This window comes from Zeugodacus cucurbitae, chromosome 2, assembly GCF_028554725.1.
Source record: "Zeugodacus cucurbitae isolate PBARC_wt_2022May chromosome 2, idZeuCucr1.2, whole genome shotgun sequence".
Classification (NCBI taxonomy): Eukaryota; Metazoa; Arthropoda; class Insecta; order Diptera; family Tephritidae; genus Zeugodacus; species Zeugodacus cucurbitae.
In genome coordinates, this window is record NC_071667.1 from 80,266,477 (window position 1) to 80,286,064 (window position 19,588).

Sequence of the window (19,588 nt, forward strand, 5' to 3'; positions counted from 1 at the left end):
CAATGAATTACCATATCAATTACCACATATCTGCGTTATGTAATAGTTATATTGTTTGTCAACAAACTAAACTTATTTGCCAAATCAGTCGCGAAAATCACACTACAGTAATGTGTACCATACCAGTCTACCATAGAAGCCTACGCAAATTCGTGCAAGTTGACAATTTTCAGACAATGGCTTGAATAGCGGTATCTTTAACTCAAATTTCCCAGCACCGAAATCAGATGTCAGGAAGATACGCCAACAAAATCACGGCGCTGCATAGAGATAATCACACGCAGGGCATGAGAATTCCGTGGCAACTGCAAGCAAGTGTGTTTGTTTGTGTATTTGATGTCATTAGGTTACTAGGAAAATACTTTTATTATACCTTAAAAGTACTCATAAGTACTTGCATGAATGTGACATAAACCTCTTTTTCCAACTAAATGCTCGTATACTAGCGAATAATTAACAAAAAAAAATGTTGCAAAAGCCATTTAGATGTGTACAATATTATAACGTTGGTTTGCAACAAACACTTTCATCATACGTCTTGCAACAAATTGTGCCATTTTCCGTTATGAACCGCTATGTGTCTTAAATATAAAATTTTAAATCTTAATGCAAAAAACTGTGGCTTAAACAACACAGCGATGAGCTCATACCAAATGTAGCTCGTAGATAAGTTTGTGCGCGCGGTGTAAGTTGTTTACAACTTTATTTATTACGCTTTTATACTCGTAGAGCTCTTAAGCAAACTGTTTTATGCCCTTATGGTAATTGCTAGTAATGGTAGATATGCTGTAGGCGGTCAAGTTCACATTAAATTCCCATTAATAAAATCGGAGACGCGTCGCCAGTACGCCCAACACTGTTTTTGATTGTATAGTGCGACTCTTTTTTTCCTAATTTAAAAAATATTAAAGAGCTAGTAGTGCTAGCTAGAGTTGATAAATTACTGCGGAACAGTTATCTTAAATATAAACTATGTATGTATTAAGAAAACTGATATGACAACATCACTCTTTAATTTTAAGTCCATTAAGTGGAGAAAAAAGTATATTAACTATCTGTTACATAATAAAAGTACGCGTCACTTGCCTTCTTCTCTTATTCTCCATAATCACGCGGCATAATAGTCAATCATAACTTTGATTTTAGATCCAGAATAAATAATATCGGTAATAGTCTGTTGAAGAACAACACTTTAAAAAACTCCCGTCAACTCCATTTAAATATACCGTAAAAATTAGTAGAAAATAACAACGTCTGATGAGACGGGTATTGGAAAGTTCCAAGGAAAGGAAAGAAATATTTATTGGCCTTTTCTCGTAGTCAACAAATCGCTATCTTAACGTTATCCAGTAGCATTGAAGATTGAGTTCAAATATCTGCAAAAGCCATTTATCTGATATCAAACGCCATAACTAATAGCCAATCCATAAACTTATATTTAAATGTCAAATTCAAAAGATTTCCTCATTTTCAAATTACGTAGGGTGTTCAAAAAATAACGGGATCTTTCGATTTTCGAAACAAATATTTATTCACTCGTCTATATAAATATTGTAGCCTTTAAAATATTCGTAAATATGCATTTATGCCAGCACTTCTTCCAATCGTGGAAAAATTTAGACAATAGGTTTCCTCAGACCCGTGAAATTTTAAATTTTACAATTCCCACTATTTTTTAAACATACGAGGTAATTTTTATTTTTAATGGGTGCATTGTTGCAGTTTTAAAGTAAAGGGTGATCCATGCCGGGGTTCCATACTTAAAAAAAAAAAACACATAAAAAATGCTAATTTAATGGGGAATATTCTTTAGCATTGATTTTTAAAAATCATCTCTTTTAAATGATTAACCCGGCTACGTCTCAGATGGTCCAACCGTTGAGTCCAATTTTCGATGACTGATTTCGACTGGTAACTGGTAACGAATGACACGCGTGATGTTTAGCTCCAAGGACTGAATCAAAGCGGGTTTGTCTGCATAGACTTTAGACTTATATTTAGACATATCCCCACTGAAAAACGAAAAACGGTGTGATATCACACGATCTTGGTGGCCAATCGAACAGCCCAAAACTTGAAATTATCTGTTCACCGAAGTATTCTCTCAATAAACCCATTGATTGATGCGATGTGTGGGAAGTGGCCAAATGTCACCGAGATCACGAGCTTCAATTTCAGGCATCAAATAGTCGGTTATCATGGCGCGATAACGGTCGCCATTGACGGTTATGTTCACACCGGCATCATTTTTGTAGAAATATGAACCTATGATGTTCTATGTTCTGTTTGTAGCTCTTTCCCTTTGTCTGATATCAAGTTTAATGTCCCATTTCGTTCATCTAGGCAGTTTAGACTATTACTTTTAGAATCTTCGAGAACAAATTTTATGTTAAACGAACCAAACCGCCAAATATGTTATGATTTTAATTCTCATTCCAGCACATTTGATCTGTCTGATTCGATCTTTAGCATTAAAAAAACTATTTTGTCTTCGCTTAATAAGTAACATTAAACATTTTTTAACCTTTTGTTTTTGTAAATTTTAAATCTTAGCTGTTGAAATTTTTCTTTCTGTAGCTGAGCAGTTTGGGATCTAGACGCTTAAAAACTCTTGCCTTTCATGACTCGGCAAATTCCGCTCGTTTGCGGATTGCGCCCCACGCGTCGGTTGGGCGGGAGGTGGGTAATCGTTTGGGTTTATAATAATAATGATTCCACCGGCCCACAAACCACACCAAACTGTTGTTTCACTGAATGAAATGGTAGCTCTTGAATATGTTTAGCTTGTTCTTCGTCCCATTTGCGTACGCTCAGTAGACCGATTATGTTGGCCATAAGTTGAGCGAATAAAATGCCAAAAAATAGCATGACAGCTTGACACGGCTCACGCAAGATCTGTCAAAAAACGGCTATTGAAAAAAATACCTCCACTTGAATCACCCGATATATCATTCCGTTAAAATAAAACCGCTAATAATTTAAAGTTTTTATCGTTTATTAAATACACTCTCTTGTATTTTGTTATACATATGTAAGTGTATAGTAATTAAACCATAATTATTTCGTGTTTTTTTTGTGTATTTTCTATATATTTAAACATTGATATGTATTTGTATTTACTGCTTATTTTATAACACAAATTTACTAATTAACTTTTTTATGTTTTTAAAGTAGCTCACAAATTTTGTTTGTCTTTTGTTTAATTAAACTCATAATTGAAAGTAAATGGTTAAAATATGCCTAAATCTGCAACTTTAATCGTGAAATGTGTTACTTTTTTGTAGGAACTAATATGTGACTATATATAAAACAACAACTTATAGAAATTGATTATAAACATTAAATAACTATTGGTGGTTTTTAGTTTTCATTTATGCGCATTCATTTCATTCATCTCAAAATTGAGTAATACTTAAAAAAGAGGATCTTGAGAGCAATCGCTAATTGAATATAAGTTTGTTTTGAGTTCAAATCTAAACTCTCTTAAATCTCAACTGAAACCCGTTCTTCAACAATAGATTTAAGATTGACAAGTTTTAGAAGCTTGTCATACAAATTAAGTTATTAATAAACAATAAAAAGAAAATGATCTAAGGATTCTTTCTCATTTAACTAAGATCAGCTGTTTCTCATAATAAACGTTTCTCATACTATTGTTATTGCACTAATCATTCACACTGCGCCCTTCGTACTTTAAATGCTTGAAATATTTTATTATTTTCAATATTATAATTAACAAATGATTGATGTCGGTTTTGAAGCATAAAAAACACATTCAGATTCTCAATATTAACTTGTAAACTCTCTTAGTTGATAATAGTTATTATTAAATAATTTGTTTTTGTATTAAAATGGGTTAAAATGCCAACAAACTCGACGAAAATATAAATTTTTATTTTCACAATTTTTAGAATGAAATATCGAGCAACTTTCTTTTAACAAGGGACATACATATATTTAAAGTTTATATATTTTAACATAATTCGTTTTGTTTTGCTTTGTATTTTTGCTTTAACTTTAAGGTTTCTACATACATGATTTTTGTATTACTTATGCTTACATCTCAAAAAAGCAGTCAACATCTCTTGCGGTCGTTTACAACTGAGGGTTTCTTTACATTGTATGTATCTGTGTTTATATATAATATTTATATTAGAACTATGAAATCCTTGCTGTCTTATATAGGTGTGTATATACAAACACTCTTAGGTCATAATATATATATTTTTATTTTTTAATTTTTCTTTTTTTTTCTTCTTTATGCATTTGTATGTGCGAGTAATATAATTCTTGTTCTCATCTAGTAACATATGTATGTAGTCTGCTAGTAGTTTGATTTCTCATTTCATAATACTTATATACTACAAATAGACGTACATATGTATGTTGGTTCTCTTTTGTATACTTCCTTGTAAGTAATTTTAGTTTTGTACAAGTAAAACGATAACAGTAAATAACGTTCAATAGTTTATTTTAGCTTTTTTCTCCAATAATTGATATGTATGTGTTTCTAATAAGTACCATATGTATAGTATGTATGGTATATGGGGCAGACGTTGGAGGGGAATTTGCTATCAGTTAAAATATTTTATTTATATTTCAACTATATATTTGCATTTTCACTAGTTCGTTTTCACTAATATGAAGCTATGGGTGTCCGAATAGTCACATAGTCTTTAGTTTTTGTAGGCTGCAGGCATACTATGGATATGTATGTGATTTATAGATAGTTTTAGCTATCCAACTAATTTCAAAAAATATATTTTTTATCAAGTTCCATTAAATTCTTACAAAAAAAATTTTAATTGCAGAAGATCATCGAAAATCTTTGGTATTTGTGACATAGCTTATGTCAGTTAGTCTACACTAAATCTGTGTGATCTACAACCAGCATCCTTACTTCATATTTGAGAACTATCCGAAGTACATAGAGTCCTATTAATGGAATAACAAATTACTACTTGGCGGGATCAATCACTTGATCTCAACTCAACTATTGCATTGACAGCATTTGCGGTTTATTTCCTTGAACTCAATATGGATTAATAGTCGGGGAAATGCAGAGCTTTACTCAGCCACAGCCTATTTTAACAAGCCTTGAATGCAATTCTAAACAGATTCATTTCTTATTTTTCAGAAAAAGCCTTTACTAAAGGTCAAAGAGGTTATGTTGTTAGGAAAGTGATTAGTTTTAAACACTTCTCAACATTTATGAACGGATGCGTTTTATTATTAGTATTATAATGTCTAATATATTTTCTTATATGTGTATAACTGTCTATATTTAATCTCATCTCACAACTTACTTTAAAATGATATGTATGCGTTTACAATTTGTAGATAAATTTCAAGTACTTTCTCCCTTTCAACTAACTGTTTCCAGCTATTGCTCCAACTCAAACTTTCAACTCGCTTTAATGCATTCCTTTATTCTATATGTATTTCTTATGTGTATTTATGCTAACACACCCTAATTAACATTAATACTCAGTTGTTAAGGATTTGCTAGATTTTCTTGGATTATTTCTAATTAATATTTTTGTTTAATTTTCAACAGCAAACAACCGTTTACTACCTAAAAGCGTTTCCCATACATTTATTTTTATTTATTTATTTTTTTGTATGCTGAAGAGCGTTTCGAATAATGGAAGGTCACATGACAGAGTTTTGCACCACATTTGCAGTGCAACAATAGCGAACATACACTACTACATGTACAGTAATATATTATTTTTGTCTTTTTGTTGATATGTATACGTTACAAATAATGTATTGCTTAATAATTTACAACAGGCGCTCAAAAATTATATAGATTTTTCATTTAATTGCTTTGTCTAGAAAAAAAAAATTATAAAATGAATAAAAATAAAAAAATTTGGAATAGTTTATCTAAACCAAGCAAACTGCTCAGTTCGAAGTTTGAATCAAAATAAGAGCTAGAATCTAATTTTTACTTGTATCGTTCAATATCTAATATAAGCGACCTTAAAGAGGTCTTCTAATTGATGTCCAAAAATAAATTTCCAACAACAATTTATCACTGATTGATATTATACTACTTTTATGATACTTTAGGGGTTATTTTTAATTAAAAATTTTGCAAAAATCAGTTGTTAATACCTCATCTGTCTTGACGTCTAAAAAAAAGAAATGTTCTTGCAGTAAGACAGAATAACTCATAATCGGTTCATAAAATAAACCAAAAATATTTCTATAGCACATGGATAGATTTAGTTATTGAACGAAGGAAAAAGAAAAATATTAAACTTTGAATATTGAACAGACTTTGAACAAAAAAAAATAGTTTTTGGAAAATTTTCGTCATTTATTGGCATTAAAAAAATTAAATCCAATAACTAGGCAATGTTATTTCAAAGATCTGTGCAAAAATTTATCAAAATCGATTAATAACATTTCGTAAAATTGTGTCCACTGACTCAAGAAATTGAGTTTTGATACTAACCTTTAAAGGTTGGGCTTCTTCTGTCCCCTAAAAATTAACCACACTTAGACTATTAAGGACAGTCGTTTGTGATCCCAGAAAAATTTTACTTTCACTAAAATTTAAGAAACGACAAAACGCATAGAACCTACCACGAATCTGCAGAGGTTTTTTACTTATATATCCGATAAGTCGGTTGGATGCCCAAAAAAAGAGATCCGAGGAATTTTTGTCTTGAGCTCGCAAAGACGGGGCATTCCGAAAGGAAATGTTGTGAGGATTCTAACTCATTCTCTATCAAGCAGCTTCTTTTTAATTTGACCGCGTGGGACAATGGTCGGTTAGAACTCATATGACTTGGGAAATATTGACCTTACTGAGGGCGAAGAGTTCCCTTGACATCTTGCGATTTACTTTGCGCCAGAAGGATCTAGTGACAGAATAGGCGCTAGTGATTTTCCAGCGCCTGCTCAGTTCAACTGAGACCCATTCATCTAGAAGCAAGTTTGAAGTGGATAATGGAGCTCCTGAGTTTAAAGATAAACGAATTAAAAATTTTTAATTAAGACTGACATGATCTAATGGGCGGAACTTTGAAATGGTCTATCTCTTAGAATTTTATTCGGATCGATTTTAAATTGTTGTAGGATAGATAAGATAAAAACAAAAAAATTTCCAAAATTTTGAAACCCACCTAACCTCTTAAGACCCATACACATCTTTCTAACTAATAAAAAAACATTTCAAAGCAAAAAAGAACATCAAAAGTTTATAGAATATCTTTTCTAATGTTTAATAAACAATCAAAATATAATAAAAATATCAAAATTTCCAAAAATGCAGATCTGATAAATACTTTTTATGTTCCTCAAGTGAATTATAGGTACTGTTTCTTCAACATAAATTGGTTATTATGTTTCTGATATGTATTTTTGTTTCGTTCGAGTCTCTAACAGTTATGTATAGTCATATTTTTGCGAACTACTGTTGTGATATGGGAACTACTGTGTTCTTTAAAGGTTAGTATATAGCAGAGATATTCAACTATATTTAACAAAATTAATTCATCTCAAAAAAGCCAAGGTATTTGACTATTAAATTTAGTTATTATTATAACAAAGCAACAAAACAAGAAATCCTAAAAAAATATATGTATATAGATAAATGAATAAACTTTTGAACGGCACCTGAGCACTTTGTACATCCCTAATATAATATTTAAAATAATGTATGTTACTTACTAAAATACAAATTTCAACAATTTATGATGCAGGTAAATTAACATTACATATACCTAGTGTTTGTTAATCACTATTTAAGCCAACAACGAGAAATGTCACTACTGCGTTTGCTGTGCAAATTTCGTCCATAAGAACTGTTATAGATAATATAGATAAGAATCTGTTGCAAGCAAGCACATATGATATTACATACATAGAACAAACGAACCTATAGAGATAACTGTAGATACTTATTAAGACAATACTCCCTTATATAACACTAATTTCAAATAGAATGTTTAACATTACCACACTTTAAAAGTTTTTTTACAAAACGTTTTCAACTTTAAGTACTTATTAGCCGTAAAACACATATTGAACAAAAAACAAAAAGCACAAACTGTTAACACTGGCAACACTACACAAAAATAGTTAATAACAGCATATAATTGTATATATGTATGTATGTATATATATAGTTTTGTATATTTAGTTTAGTTTTTTTCATTTTGTTTTGTTTCGCATTTTCGCTGCGTTGATATGTTTAGTTTCATAAGCTTAGTCATTAATTGCCCACAAATTCCAATTATCCAACTGCTTGCCCAAGCCTTACACCAAGTCCCTCTAAGTCTATAACATATATGTATGTCTATATTTGCTTTTGAATTTATGTTTGTTTGTATGTGTGTGTATGAGCCTTTTTTGCTTAAATTCTTTATGCTATGTTGATAACGAATTTTCATGTTTTCATAAAGTAAATAATTAAATTGAATTTTATATGTAGATATGTATGTATGTGTGTTTATGTGTATTTGAACATGTACTTAGAAGGCAGTATTATCAAGCTCAGCAGTTGGCACAGCCATACCTTGTCCCACTAAAATGCCGTCAATGCCCATAACGGCAGCATCTCCGCCTCCGTAGTCACTGGCGCTGCCACCACCTTTACCCGTCGCCTTGCTCAACATTTTCTGCACTTGCGCCTGCGCTGTCTGCTGATTCATGCGTTTCGCCTCGGCCACAGGTAAATCATCGTCGGACTCGAGCGCCGGATTAATGCGTCCGTTGCGCTCATCTTTGCCAGCCATTGTGGCTGCACCATAGGAACGTGCCAATGGACCAGCCATAACAGAGAGCTGAAAAGAAATCGGAATTTGTTATACATAAGTATAGACATCCGAGCTTTACTTTCGAAGACAATAAATTTTCAGAGGTCTTTCGACTGCACTTACCTGCTCGCCAGCTTCTGAAGGCTCCCCCACTCTTTGTACATCTTCAGGAATATTCACTACACAACGAAAATAGTCGTAATTCGGTGGAAGTTTGCCCGATTCAAACATCATTCTGAAAAAAACGAAGAAAAAATTACCAAAATTTCCTTTGGCCAACTATATGGTTAGTACATACTTTGTCCACCAAGAAACCCCTATCAGCGTAATCAGACTCATTAACATAGCCGTGGTGCGGAAGGGGAACAATTGGGTTTGTGTCTCCTCATCGTAGCCGGGGAAATGTATGAGAGGTTTCAGACCGAGCAATGCCTCACCACCCGATAAGCGTATAAAGAGCGCCACTATATAGGCAGCTAAACTGCCATAAGTATTACAGTGCTGCTTAAAGTGCACGACCATCAAAAGTTGTGGGAACAAAATGACATAGACCAAATCCGAACACATGGACCTGTGATTAGTGTAAAGAATATATTATCTGTTAAAATATTTGAGATCAATGTATCTGACTTACCAGAGACCATAGATGGATGGAATCGTCAGCGCCATTATAGTTGAGAGTATACCCACAATTATTATAGCCACACGCATGACCCATATGATTTCCATCTCGGAAGCTTTTTGACGGAAAATCAATTTGTAAACATTGCGCGCAAACATGGATGCCGCTGAAAGCACCGACGAATCCGCCGAAGACATGACAGCTGCCGAAACCGCGCCGAGCCCAAAGAACGACACAAAGTCGGGTGTGAGATACTGAAGGACCATAGGTAATATCATGCTAGTCTGCTCGACTGTTAGTGGATAAGGACCGTCATATTCGGTTTCATTCCATGCTTATCCGGAAAAATTTAAAAAGTATTGTTAAAAAACAAAATCAACTTGAATTAATTCTTCTGAATTTACCTGTTGCTTTGGCAATGGCGCCAATGAGTACCGGAGGGATCGCCATAAGGATGCAACCAGCTGCCGCGACATAAGACAACAACTGAGCGCGTCCGGCTGTCTTACTTGACAGTACACGCTGGAAATACACTTGCCACGGTATGCCACCGAATATCAGCAGTAAACCGTAATCTATGTAAAACCATTGTTTCACCGGTTCCACGTGCCCAATCCAGTCCACCTCCATGGAGGACAAACTCTTCACATGATCATTGGCCCAGGCGAATGGTATGCACATCCACAAGCCAATAAAAATGCAAAACAGTTGTATGACATCGGTGTAAGCGACCGAGTAAAGCCCGCCGAAGAGCGTGTAGAAAATGGCAATGCATGAGGAGAGTATCACCGAAGTGCGGTGGTCCATGTCGATGATGACAGACAGCGTAGCGCCTATGAGAATTACACGAAGCCATTAGTTGGAATTAAATTTGTGACACATAAAGCGCAATACAAACACACCCAAAGCGGCTAAAATGCCAGCAGCCCAGAAGACCTCACCGCAGAGTGCGGGCAGAAAGAGCAAACCACCCATGCGTTCGCCAAAAGAGTCCTGCAGCGGATCCAACATGGTTATGTAACCTTGTTTACGCATGGGATTTGCAAAGAAAATGCCACCTAAAAGTAAATACGAAACGTGGATGTGAGCAAAATGAAATGCATACGCTTGTAGGAAACTCACCGAAAACCAAGCTCAAAGCATAACCAAATGGCGCCTGACACCACACCAGTCCGGATGTGTAGATGGCCTCTGCCGTGCCATTTATGTAGCCACCACCAACCCAAGTTGCTGTGCCGCAAAAAGAAAGCATGCATTATATTTCAATGTCATTGCGGTATTTAAAAATTTCTAGGTGATTAGACGTCACCACAGCACTTGACCTCCACAACATACAAACATGTAGACTAACCAACCAACCACCGACGACTCAACCTACTCACCGGTCATTGTAAAGATGCCAACGAAAAGACCAATTGAGCGTCCTGCCAGCATCACCTCCTCCTCGGAATCGTTGCCAGCAGCCTTCTTGCGTCCCGCCCATATGCCCACGACTAGAATCAGTAGATAGAAGAGCACGATGCTCACCACGCCAGCGATGTTAATCATTTTGAGACGTGTATTATCGCCAGATTATTGTTTCAATCAAAATTTGTATATTATTTTCGTGTGTTTCGAGTGAGATGACCTTGTCCAAGCTTAGTTACAATTTCTCTATTATTTAGTTTTCATGGACATATTCGGGCCAGAGGAACACTAGTTAAATGAAAAGCGTATAGAGAGTAAATACAATGAGTAGTTGAATATATTCGAAGCTCACATATGAATTACAAAAAAAAAATATATTGTTTCATAATTAAGAAGTTAAGAAAGTAAAGATTAAACCGAGAAAAAGAAAGTTTAAATTTCGAGAGGCTTTTTTTAATGCCGAAAAATCTAAAAAGTGTGAGAATTAAATTTTCAAGACATTATTAATTCTTGATTATCGCGGAGATTAAAAATTTCAAATCCCGCCTATAAGTAGACCAGACAATAGATCGAACACAATCTACATATTGGAATTTACCGTTGTAATAACACAAGTCATCAAGCTATTGAGTAACGGTATATGTAAGTCAGTTTAAACAAATAAATTCATTCACAAATGTTTTGACTGGAATTTTGGAGCAGAAAGCGTACACAGACCCAACTTAGTTACGCACAATTACATTTATCGAAGCATACCTTTAGGCTCCAATGGACTATTGGAAAGTGACAACGGTGAATTGTTGAGTTGATTTGGAGAGAGTAGGCAAATAGAGAGCGAATGAGCGCTTCCAAAGCAGAGAATGCAATAGAAGCAAGAGCAACAAAAGTATGAAAGGGCAAGAATTATGTGTTTGGAATAAGGGAAGACGTGCTTTCGGTTGCATTGTTTGCCTTTGATTAATGATTTAAATTACTCGTATAGATAACAAACAAAATCGACGGAATTTGCGTTGTAATCAAGCAATTATGCAATGGATGGAAATTTTCTTGAATAAAATAAGTAAAATAAATAATTTTTTTTTTTTTTTTAATGTGAACACACCTTTCAGAAACGCGTTTTAGCTTAATGACTGCTTTCAATTAAATTTAGAATATTTAATTTATATTTTTCGTTTTGTTTACTTAAATAATTATTTATTTCTTTTTTATTACCAATTTTATTTTTAATTAATTTTTATAATTTTTTAATACTTCCAAGCACAAATATTATTTCAATTACTGCGAATTGCAACTATCGCCCCAGCGCAGGGACGTCTTTTGAGACGGACTATTTCGCGTTTTAAAATGTAGCCCGCACATGTGCTCGAACGATGGTCGATTCACAAAACGCTCGCATCAAAGATGGTGTGATGTGATTTCGTTGGATTTGAGTCAGAATACAAGCGCTTTTTTCAAATATTCTCACACACGTTATGTAACATTCGAATACAGTTTAAGATCTTAGTACAATATTCCTCTGTACAACCGAATCAATGATCGCAAACGAAAACCTCACGCTGACGAACGACACTACTGTGTAAACACACCGACAAGCGCCTGAAAGTATATAACTTGCTTTTCAGTGTCCAACTTGACTGGACTCGCTAATTGACAGGTGGATAGGTGTGCGCGTAATGAAAAGTGCGCCTGAATGTATACTTCAGACAATTTTCGTTTACTGCCAAAGCAATTAAGCTGAAAATCAATAGATTTTATTTGACGCTTCTTTTGGTAAACAAATTATTATTTTTTGTTTTTATTAGTTGTTGTTTATAATATTATTTAAATTATTTTATTTTGCTGCAGTCATCACAAAAAACCGGCGCCTAAGTCGGTGCTAACGTTTCGGTGGCAATTTAGTAACTGATTGTCGAAGCCTGGAAGACTTCCTGTGAAGGTATTTCAACGAACTGTTAAATTTTAGTGTGTATTTGTGGCAGAGCACCTGATTTATTTCTGGAAGTAGACGGGAAATTTGAGTGGTTGGAAGTGTAGGGGTAGCGAGTTTACGTAGGAGTCATCATGGAATGCGATAACAAATTGGAAGCTATGGTGGGGAAATGTGGTGAAAAATGGAATTTCAATTTTTTGTATACATTCACACATATGTACAGGCACACACACATACATAGATAAAATTACAACAAATAATACGGAAGATATTAAAAAAAAAGAAAATTAAAAATATATACATCTATGTATGTATATATAGTATTATTATAATATTTTATATTTGAAGGGGTTCTAATTAGTTTATTGTTTAAGTATTATTTTATTAAATATTTTCACCCTATTCTTATCGGGTTATTATTATTTGACATTATTTTTATATACTTTTATTTTTTTAATTTTTTTTATAATATTTTTGTTATATTTATTTTTTCATAAATTTTTAAAAGTTCCTATTTTATTTTTATTGTATTTATATAATTTTGTTTATTTTTTCATTAATGAATTTTTTAAAACTTGTTATACCAAAACGTCGATTACCAATCTGGCATACCAATCTCTTTTCGCATAAACAGCTGTTATTTGACATTTAAACGTTTAACTTGATTTTTAGTATTGTACACTAAATGTTTATTGCATTTCGCGCGCATCAAGAAAATTACAATAATTCTTAATAATTTTCATTTGTTTCTGTCTAAATACTGTGCTTCAAACATATAGCAAAGTTACCAAAAATGGACGAATTCAAAGTGCCACTTATGCCAACAATCTTAGCAAGCAAAACAGAAAAACCACCAGAAACACCAACAAGTGATGTTAAAGATATTGGCAGAGATAAAACAAAAGAACCGGCGAAAGGCCCTAACGCTAACACAGCAAATCAAATTTGTCCATACAAAGTGCCGCCATGGTCCGCACCACCACCAGCAACTAACAACTATAAATTTGAAGTTTTAAAATCCGGACAAATAATAAGTGAAATCGATAATTTACAAAAGCAAGCAGTTTGGAAGTTTGGACGTTTACCACCACCGGCAAACGATCTCGAATTGGCGCATCCAACAATTTCACGTTTTCATGCAATACTACAGTATCGCCCCAAAAAGGAACCAATTGACACTGAGGAGAGCTCCGATAATACGAGTGCAGATCCACCAGAGGGTTGGTATATATACGATCTAAAGAGTACGCATGGCACATTTTTGAATAAACAACGTATACCACCGCAGGTTTTCATACGCGTGCGTGTTGGGCATATGTTACGTTTGGGTGCCAGCACAAGATCTTATATTTTGCAAAGACCAGAGGAAGATGCCGAACCAGAGTCAGATTTAACTGTAACTGAATTACGTGAACAGCAAAAACAGAAAATAGCTGATGCTGCAGCTGAAGCGATACGTAAAGCGGCAGAAGCCGAAGAGCGTGAACGCAATGAGGGTATCAGTTGGGGTATGGGTGAAGATGCCGATGAGGAAACAGACTTATCGCATAATCCATTTGCAAGCACCAACAATGAAGAATTATTTCTCGATGATCCCAAGAAAACGCTGCGTGGCTATTTCGAACGTGAAGGACTAGAATTGGAGTACAAGTGCGATGAAATGTCTGTTGGTTCGTTTGTTTGTCGCGTAGAACTGCCACTGGATGATGCTTATGGGCGCCCTATTATTGCTGAGGTGGTGCATAAAGGTCGCAAAAAGGAGTGTGTTGTGCAATGCGCTTTGGAAGCCTGTCGAATGCTAGATCGACACGGCGTGCTACGACAATCGAATCAAGGTAAGCATATCAAATAAATGCCTTATAATAATATTAAATACTAATTATAACTTATTTTTAAACAGAACCTTTAAAGCGAAAAGTGAAATCTCAAGCCGACTCTGACGATGACGATTTTCTTGACAGAACAGGAGATATTCAAAGAAAGAAAGAGCGAAAATCAAATCCTACAACTAATGTGGCTTTAACGTACGAAGATTTGGTAAGAAAGCATTAATCCATATTCTATTGTACTTTATTGTTGTAGATATCAAATTCAATCTTAATATATTTATTTTTTTAATTTTCAGCTTAAGAAAGACTCAGAACTTGTAGAGGAACTACAAAAAGTTGCAGATGATATCGCGCGTTATCAAGAAACACAACGTCGCCTTAAAGCTGCTCAATCTAGTAACAACGAAGATCTCGATCACTTTATGGAAAACTTAACCGATGACGCTTCCAACCTGGATAAGACAGAAATACGAAAATTACGGGTAAAACTTGATACTTGAACTTCAATATTTGAATGCTTTAAGCAACAAAAACTAATTATTTAACATATCCTTCCTTACAGTTGGAGCAACAACGTCTCAATGCCGAAAAACAAAAAGTGCAAAGACTGATCAAAATTGCTAAACCTATAGATTTACAGTTAAATAAGCCAAACGAAACGGCGAAAGCTGACTCGAGTACAAAGCGACAGTTACCCATGATTGGTAAACGCAATCAGTTCAGCAAATTTAAAATAGCAAAGATTATTACAACTAATAAGAAGGAGGAAGCAAACTGCGCAAATTTGGCTTCTGATGAAGAGGAAGTGGAGGAAGATAATGAGACACGCAACAATGTTGTAACTAAACCTGTTACGACGGAAGCTGCTGCTGCCACAGAAGCAGAGCAAAGTGAAGAAATACCCATGGACACAGAAATTGTTGAGGCAACTGCGCAAACGTCAGATAAGAGTAAAAAGCTGCAGAAACCCACTGTAGACCTTCCTATATTAAAGGATGAAAAGGAAGAGCATGTAACGGCGGATTCGTCTGTGAAACCAATAGATACAAAAACAACTTCAACAGAAATTGAAGATGCCACAGAAACAGAGTGTACGCGAAAAAAGCGTAGACAGCGTCAAAGACAACGTCAGAAGCGACAAGATATCGATGTGGACGAGCTCGAGGAGCATGAATCAAGTGAAAAGTATGCCAAGTGGGTGCCGCCACCTAATCAAAGTGGCGATGGTTATACAGAATTGAATGACAAATATGGTTATTAGGCTCTTTTATTTCCATGTATTGTATTATGGATTTTTATAAAAAACTTTAAATACAAACACAACTAATTTAAATTTAACTGGGAATTTTAAATTACAAAGTAACAAAATATTAACTGCCCTTGGGCTTTGCAAGCTCAATAATCCTTGGTGATGCTTTGGCTTTAAGTGCAGCCGGAGAAATTGCGAAGGGATTTTCACGTATATGTGCATTTTCATATTCCTTTGGCTCAGCCAACTCTTTGATGCGTGCGGTGGGACGTGCCTTGAGCGCATTCGGCGATATAGAGAATGGATTCTCCTTTAGGTCCGATTCTCCCACTCCCTTCTCGCGTGCAGTAGCCAACTCCTTAGTGCGTTTGGTGGCTAAAATTTAGAAAAGGATTGAATATTTATACATATTCTTACGTAAGCTTGAAATTACCTTTATAGGTTAAAGCGGTTGGACTAATAGGTGGTGGTAAGCTTTGTATAAGCGCGGAGTCATCATGCACTATTGGTTGCGCCATTTTCTTTATATTCTCCGATGGCTCATAAGTCTTCATGGCTGGTGTTAGCGACCAAGGTTCTTTAGCTGGTTCATCGTGCGTTTTTGGTAAAGCAAGTTCTTTGAAGCGTGTCATCTTATCGAGTTTCATTCTTTGTACAGGCTATTAAAAATTATTCATGAAATTATTTTCTTACTTCTGGTTTAAAATCTATTTTATCTACCAATTTCGGTTGCTTTGGCTCTTTCCTAGGTTTCGACAACTTTTTAAGATATTTTGTATGTTTTTTCCATTCAGCATCATCCCATTTATGTATTGGAACTCTGTAAATATATTAATATGACCCCTCTTTCTTGACAAAAAAAATTGAAAGCTATAAAATTTTACTTTTTCTGTGGCGGTTGTATGTTAGTCAAGCGACTATATACAGACAGCAAGCTCAGACGTATTAAGCGATTTATGCCCATTATGCGGAAAGGGTCAAACAACTCCTTAACGGTTTCTTTAAATAAGAGTAGTCTCCTATTAAAGTAAAACGAATCTCAACAATAAAATTTTGTAATTGCTATTAACACATCTGTAGACTTACCGCACCGCTGGTAAAGCCAATTGTTCTGTGCGCGTGCGTACTGGCATTTCGCGCACAAATTCAATGGGCTTCCTATATTTACAAGGACATTGTGGTATGAATCGTCCTCTGATGGGTCGATTATGCTGCGCGACTTTGAGTAAACGTTTACGTTTCGTAAACATATGCTTATGGCGTTCCATCAGTCGATGCCAACTCTTGTTGATGTCTGGTAAAAAACAACTTATATTTTCGGGCAGATGATCAAATGTTGGACAACATTTTGAACTCCTTGAGAATTTATGCATTTTTCCTTTTTTTAATTTTTTTTCCACACCACAAATTTTGTTTCGAATTTGAATATGTATCACAACAACTTCATATGGTTGTATTCTGAAAAAATAATTCCGAAATTCTAGATTTTGAAAAGCCAAAAACAAGCAATGAGCAGGTGGAAAACTGACTCAAGTGAAATGAAAATCCAATTCTTAATACTCAATATCGAAAATTGCAAATATTTCATTAACGATTACCTTATGCAGAGATCAAATTCCAAAATAACATTTGGCAATTGGACACTGTATTTCAAATCATGAATCCATCAGGATCGATGCAAAATACAATACCCTACCACCAAGACATGGTCTTTTGGAATGAGAACTCGCATTTAACCTACAACTACATATTTATTTAATAAAAACATAAACTTAAAATTTAAATATAACACATACATAATTTGCACTTTCAATTAAAACAAATAACTCCGACAAGCTGAAATCCTAAAGCGCATATGTCTTCGGCTTGGCCAATTCCCGCAGACGTGGTGTGATTTTGGCACGCAGCGCATTTGGTGATACCTGATATGGATTAGCGCGCGTATGCTTGTCAAAGTAGTCCTTTGGTTCGGCCAGCTCCATTATCCTTTGCGATGTCTTTGCCTTTAATGCATTTGGACTCGTTTTGAAGGGAGTTTCTTTCACTTCCGGTTTGTGTTGATAAACAGGTGGTAAAGCCAATTCCTTAATACGTTGAGTGGCTGTAAGAAAACAATTCAAATTTAATTAATCTCTTCCAACAGACATTAAATTATTGCTTTAATTAATTCTTAAATAATAATATTAATTATATATATAATTTTAATTATTTAGTATATAACATATTTTTAAATAAATATTTTTTAAATTTATTTGTCCATTTTATTCTATTGCTTAATTTTTGTTTAAATTTTGTTTTTTTTTTTATTTCACATAACTCTCTTTATTTGCTGTCAAAATTAAATTATGTATGTATGTAAACAAACCTTTGTAGTTGAGCGCTGTTTCCTTCACACGGTATGCCTCCTCTGGATCAAATACTTCGTAAAAACGTGGTTGCGAAATTTTTAAAATTCTTTCCGAGGGCGTGTAATATTTCATATTGTTGGTCAACACCCATTCCTTGGGTTCATCGCTCTCATATTGCTTTGGTTTGGACAAATTTTTAAAACGTCTTAGTGCTGCTCCGCCGCCCGCCTTGGTTTTTGGCATAAACCCAAAACCCTGTAAAATCGTTATATTAAAATACAATATTTAAAAAAACTACGAAATAAAAATGTTAAACAATTTTGGGAGTTTGTAATACTATAACTAAAGTGAGTACCTTCGGTAGCTTTAGTTGCTTCGCTGGTTTTTCTGGCTTGGCAGCCTTTTGCCGCTTCTCTTCTTCTAATTTATTAATATCAACTCGTGGTTTCGAGAGTTTCTTCAAACGTTCTTGTCTTAGCGCCTCTTCAGCGTCGGACAGCTTTTGTGGCTTTTCTCTGCGAAAAGTTACATAACCGAAAGACATTAATTCAAGCTAAAATATTTACTTGCTGCCACTCACTTTTTAGTGGGCGGTTGCTTGTTCGTCAAGCGGCTGTACAAGGATAACATACTCTTACGCAACATGCGATTCACCGTAGATTTACGTTGATTGCTGAAACTCTTGAAGGAGTCACGTTCTTTTAGTTGCATAAGTCGGCTGTGCGTTGTCAAAAAGGTTGTAACAAATCAAAAAAGAAAAAAAAAATGAAAAACTCCAATACTTACATCACAGTTGGAAAAGATAACTGTTCTGTACGAGTACGTGAAGGTAGATCATCGCGCACAATCTCCACCTTGCGATTACCAATCTCTGGACAAAAGCAGGGCGTCAGATATTTGCCCGTTTGACGTTTGGGCTCAGCGAGCGCCCAGATGCGTTTATTTTTGGTCACCATACATTGGTAACGCTCCAGTAGCTTGGAATACTGTGAGCGTAGTTCAGGAAAGAAGCACATGTGCTCCGCGGCCACTGCCAACGGCGCAATACAACATTGTGGTCTGTAGGCTGGCAGATTTTTCATTAGCATTGCCAATTTAACACACACAAACTTTGATGAAACGACGGATTTAGCGCAAACTTTAAGTGTACCCAATGCACCAGAGTGGACAAGCTTGTTCAGCTGCTGCGTTGGTATTTAACATTAAGATGTGTCCTTGTTTACGCAAAACTTATCGGTTATTTTTTTATATTTTTGCTTTCAACCAAAAAAATTCACGTTCAACTATTAGATACTGAAATTTTGAAATACAATTCATTATCGCTCAATGACAAATTTAACTACTCATCCTTGATATCGTAAATGAATGAATATAAATCGAAATTGTTCAAGTATTCAGCACTTTAACCCTTATGAAATAACACACTTTTCAA

General features: G+C 34.7%; 4 protein-coding genes across 5 annotated transcripts; 1 reads left to right on the top strand and 3 right to left on the bottom strand.

Moving 5' to 3' along the window:
- Positions 1 to 3,408: 3,408 nt before the first annotated feature.
- On the bottom strand, positions 3,409 to 12,915 carry LOC105220675 (high-affinity choline transporter 1). Its single transcript, XM_011197118.3, has 9 exons — positions 11,903 to 12,915; positions 10,776 to 11,088; positions 10,516 to 10,623; positions 10,296 to 10,451; positions 9,798 to 10,226; positions 9,406 to 9,727; positions 9,070 to 9,342; positions 8,895 to 9,006; positions 3,409 to 8,798 (listed from the first exon to the last, which is right to left on the bottom strand). The coding sequence occupies exons 2-9, from the start codon at positions 10,939 to 10,941 to the stop codon at positions 8,487 to 8,489; spliced, it is 1,878 nt and encodes a 625-aa protein (XP_011195420.2). The 5' UTR covers positions 10,942 to 11,088; positions 11,903 to 12,915; the 3' UTR covers positions 3,409 to 8,486.
- Positions 12,916 to 13,389: 474 nt separating this feature from the next.
- On the top strand, positions 13,390 to 15,897 carry LOC105220676 (kanadaptin). Of its 2 annotated transcripts, XM_011197120.3 has the most exons (5): positions 13,722 to 13,950; positions 14,019 to 14,565; positions 14,631 to 14,767; positions 14,856 to 15,041; positions 15,122 to 15,897. In XM_011197120.3, exons 1-5 carry the CDS (start codon positions 13,867 to 13,869, stop codon positions 15,818 to 15,820), a joined length of 1,653 nt encoding a protein of 550 aa, XP_011195422.2. In that variant the 5' UTR covers positions 13,722 to 13,866; the 3' UTR covers positions 15,821 to 15,897. The 2 variants fall into 2 exon arrangements, with proteins under 2 accessions (XP_011195421.2, XP_011195422.2); XM_011197119.3 differs by having other exon boundaries at positions 13,390 to 14,565.
- Positions 15,809 to 17,276, bottom strand: LOC105220677 (testicular haploid expressed gene protein). Its single transcript, XM_011197121.3, has 5 exons — positions 16,895 to 17,276; positions 16,693 to 16,827; positions 16,529 to 16,628; positions 16,242 to 16,467; positions 15,809 to 16,183 (listed from the first exon to the last, which is right to left on the bottom strand). The coding sequence occupies exons 1-5, from the start codon at positions 17,179 to 17,181 to the stop codon at positions 15,930 to 15,932; spliced, it is 1,002 nt and encodes a 333-aa protein (XP_011195423.1). The 5' UTR covers positions 17,182 to 17,276; the 3' UTR covers positions 15,809 to 15,929.
- An 82-nt stretch (positions 17,277 to 17,358) lies between these two features.
- LOC105220678 (uncharacterized) lies at positions 17,359 to 19,455 on the bottom strand. Its single transcript, XM_011197122.3, has 5 exons — positions 18,943 to 19,455; positions 18,737 to 18,874; positions 18,512 to 18,671; positions 18,174 to 18,411; positions 17,359 to 17,909 (listed from the first exon to the last, which is right to left on the bottom strand). Exons 1-5 carry the CDS (start codon positions 19,242 to 19,244, stop codon positions 17,653 to 17,655), a joined length of 1,095 nt encoding a protein of 364 aa, XP_011195424.2. The 5' UTR covers positions 19,245 to 19,455; the 3' UTR covers positions 17,359 to 17,652.
- Positions 19,456 to 19,588: the final 133 nt, after the last annotated feature.

Coding starts and splice junctions, on each gene's coding strand:
- LOC105220675 (XM_011197118.3), bottom strand. CDS start 10,941: ATGATTAACATCGCTGGCGTGGTGAGCATCGTGCTCTTCTATCTACTG. Junction 10,227..10,295: donor TGGCATTTTAGCCGCTTTGG/GTGTGTTTGTAT, acceptor TAATTCTCATAG/GCGCTACGCTGTCTGTCATC. Junction 9,007..9,069: donor GGGGTTTCTTGGTGGACAAA/GTATGTACTAAC, acceptor CGTTTTTTTCAG/AATGATGTTTGAATCGGGCA.
- LOC105220676 (XM_011197119.3), top strand. CDS start 13,524: ATGGACGAATTCAAAGTGCCACTTATGCCAACAATCTTAGCAAGCAAA. Junction 14,566..14,630: donor GCTACGACAATCGAATCAAG/GTAAGCATATCA, acceptor ATTTTTAAACAG/AACCTTTAAAGCGAAAAGTG. Junction 15,042..15,121: donor CAGAAATACGAAAATTACGG/GTAAAACTTGAT, acceptor CCTTCCTTACAG/TTGGAGCAACAACGTCTCAA.
- LOC105220678 (XM_011197122.3), bottom strand. CDS start 19,244: ATGCTAATGAAAAATCTGCCAGCCTACAGACCACAATGTTGTATTGCG. Junction 18,875..18,942: donor TTATCTTTTCCAACTGTGAT/GTAAGTATTGGA, acceptor GACAACGCACAG/CCGACTTATGCAACTAAAAG. Junction 17,910..18,173: donor AACAGCGCTCAACTACAAAG/GTTTGTTTACAT, acceptor GTTTTCTTACAG/CCACTCAACGTATTAAGGAA.
- LOC105220677 (XM_011197121.3), bottom strand. CDS start 17,181: ATGCATAAATTCTCAAGGAGTTCAAAATGTTGTCCAACATTTGATCAT. Junction 16,629..16,692: donor ATACAACCGCCACAGAAAAA/GTAAAATTTTAT, acceptor ATATATTTACAG/AGTTCCAATACATAAATGGG. Junction 16,184..16,241: donor AACCGCTTTAACCTATAAAG/GTAATTTCAAGC, acceptor TCTAAATTTTAG/CCACCAAACGCACTAAGGAG.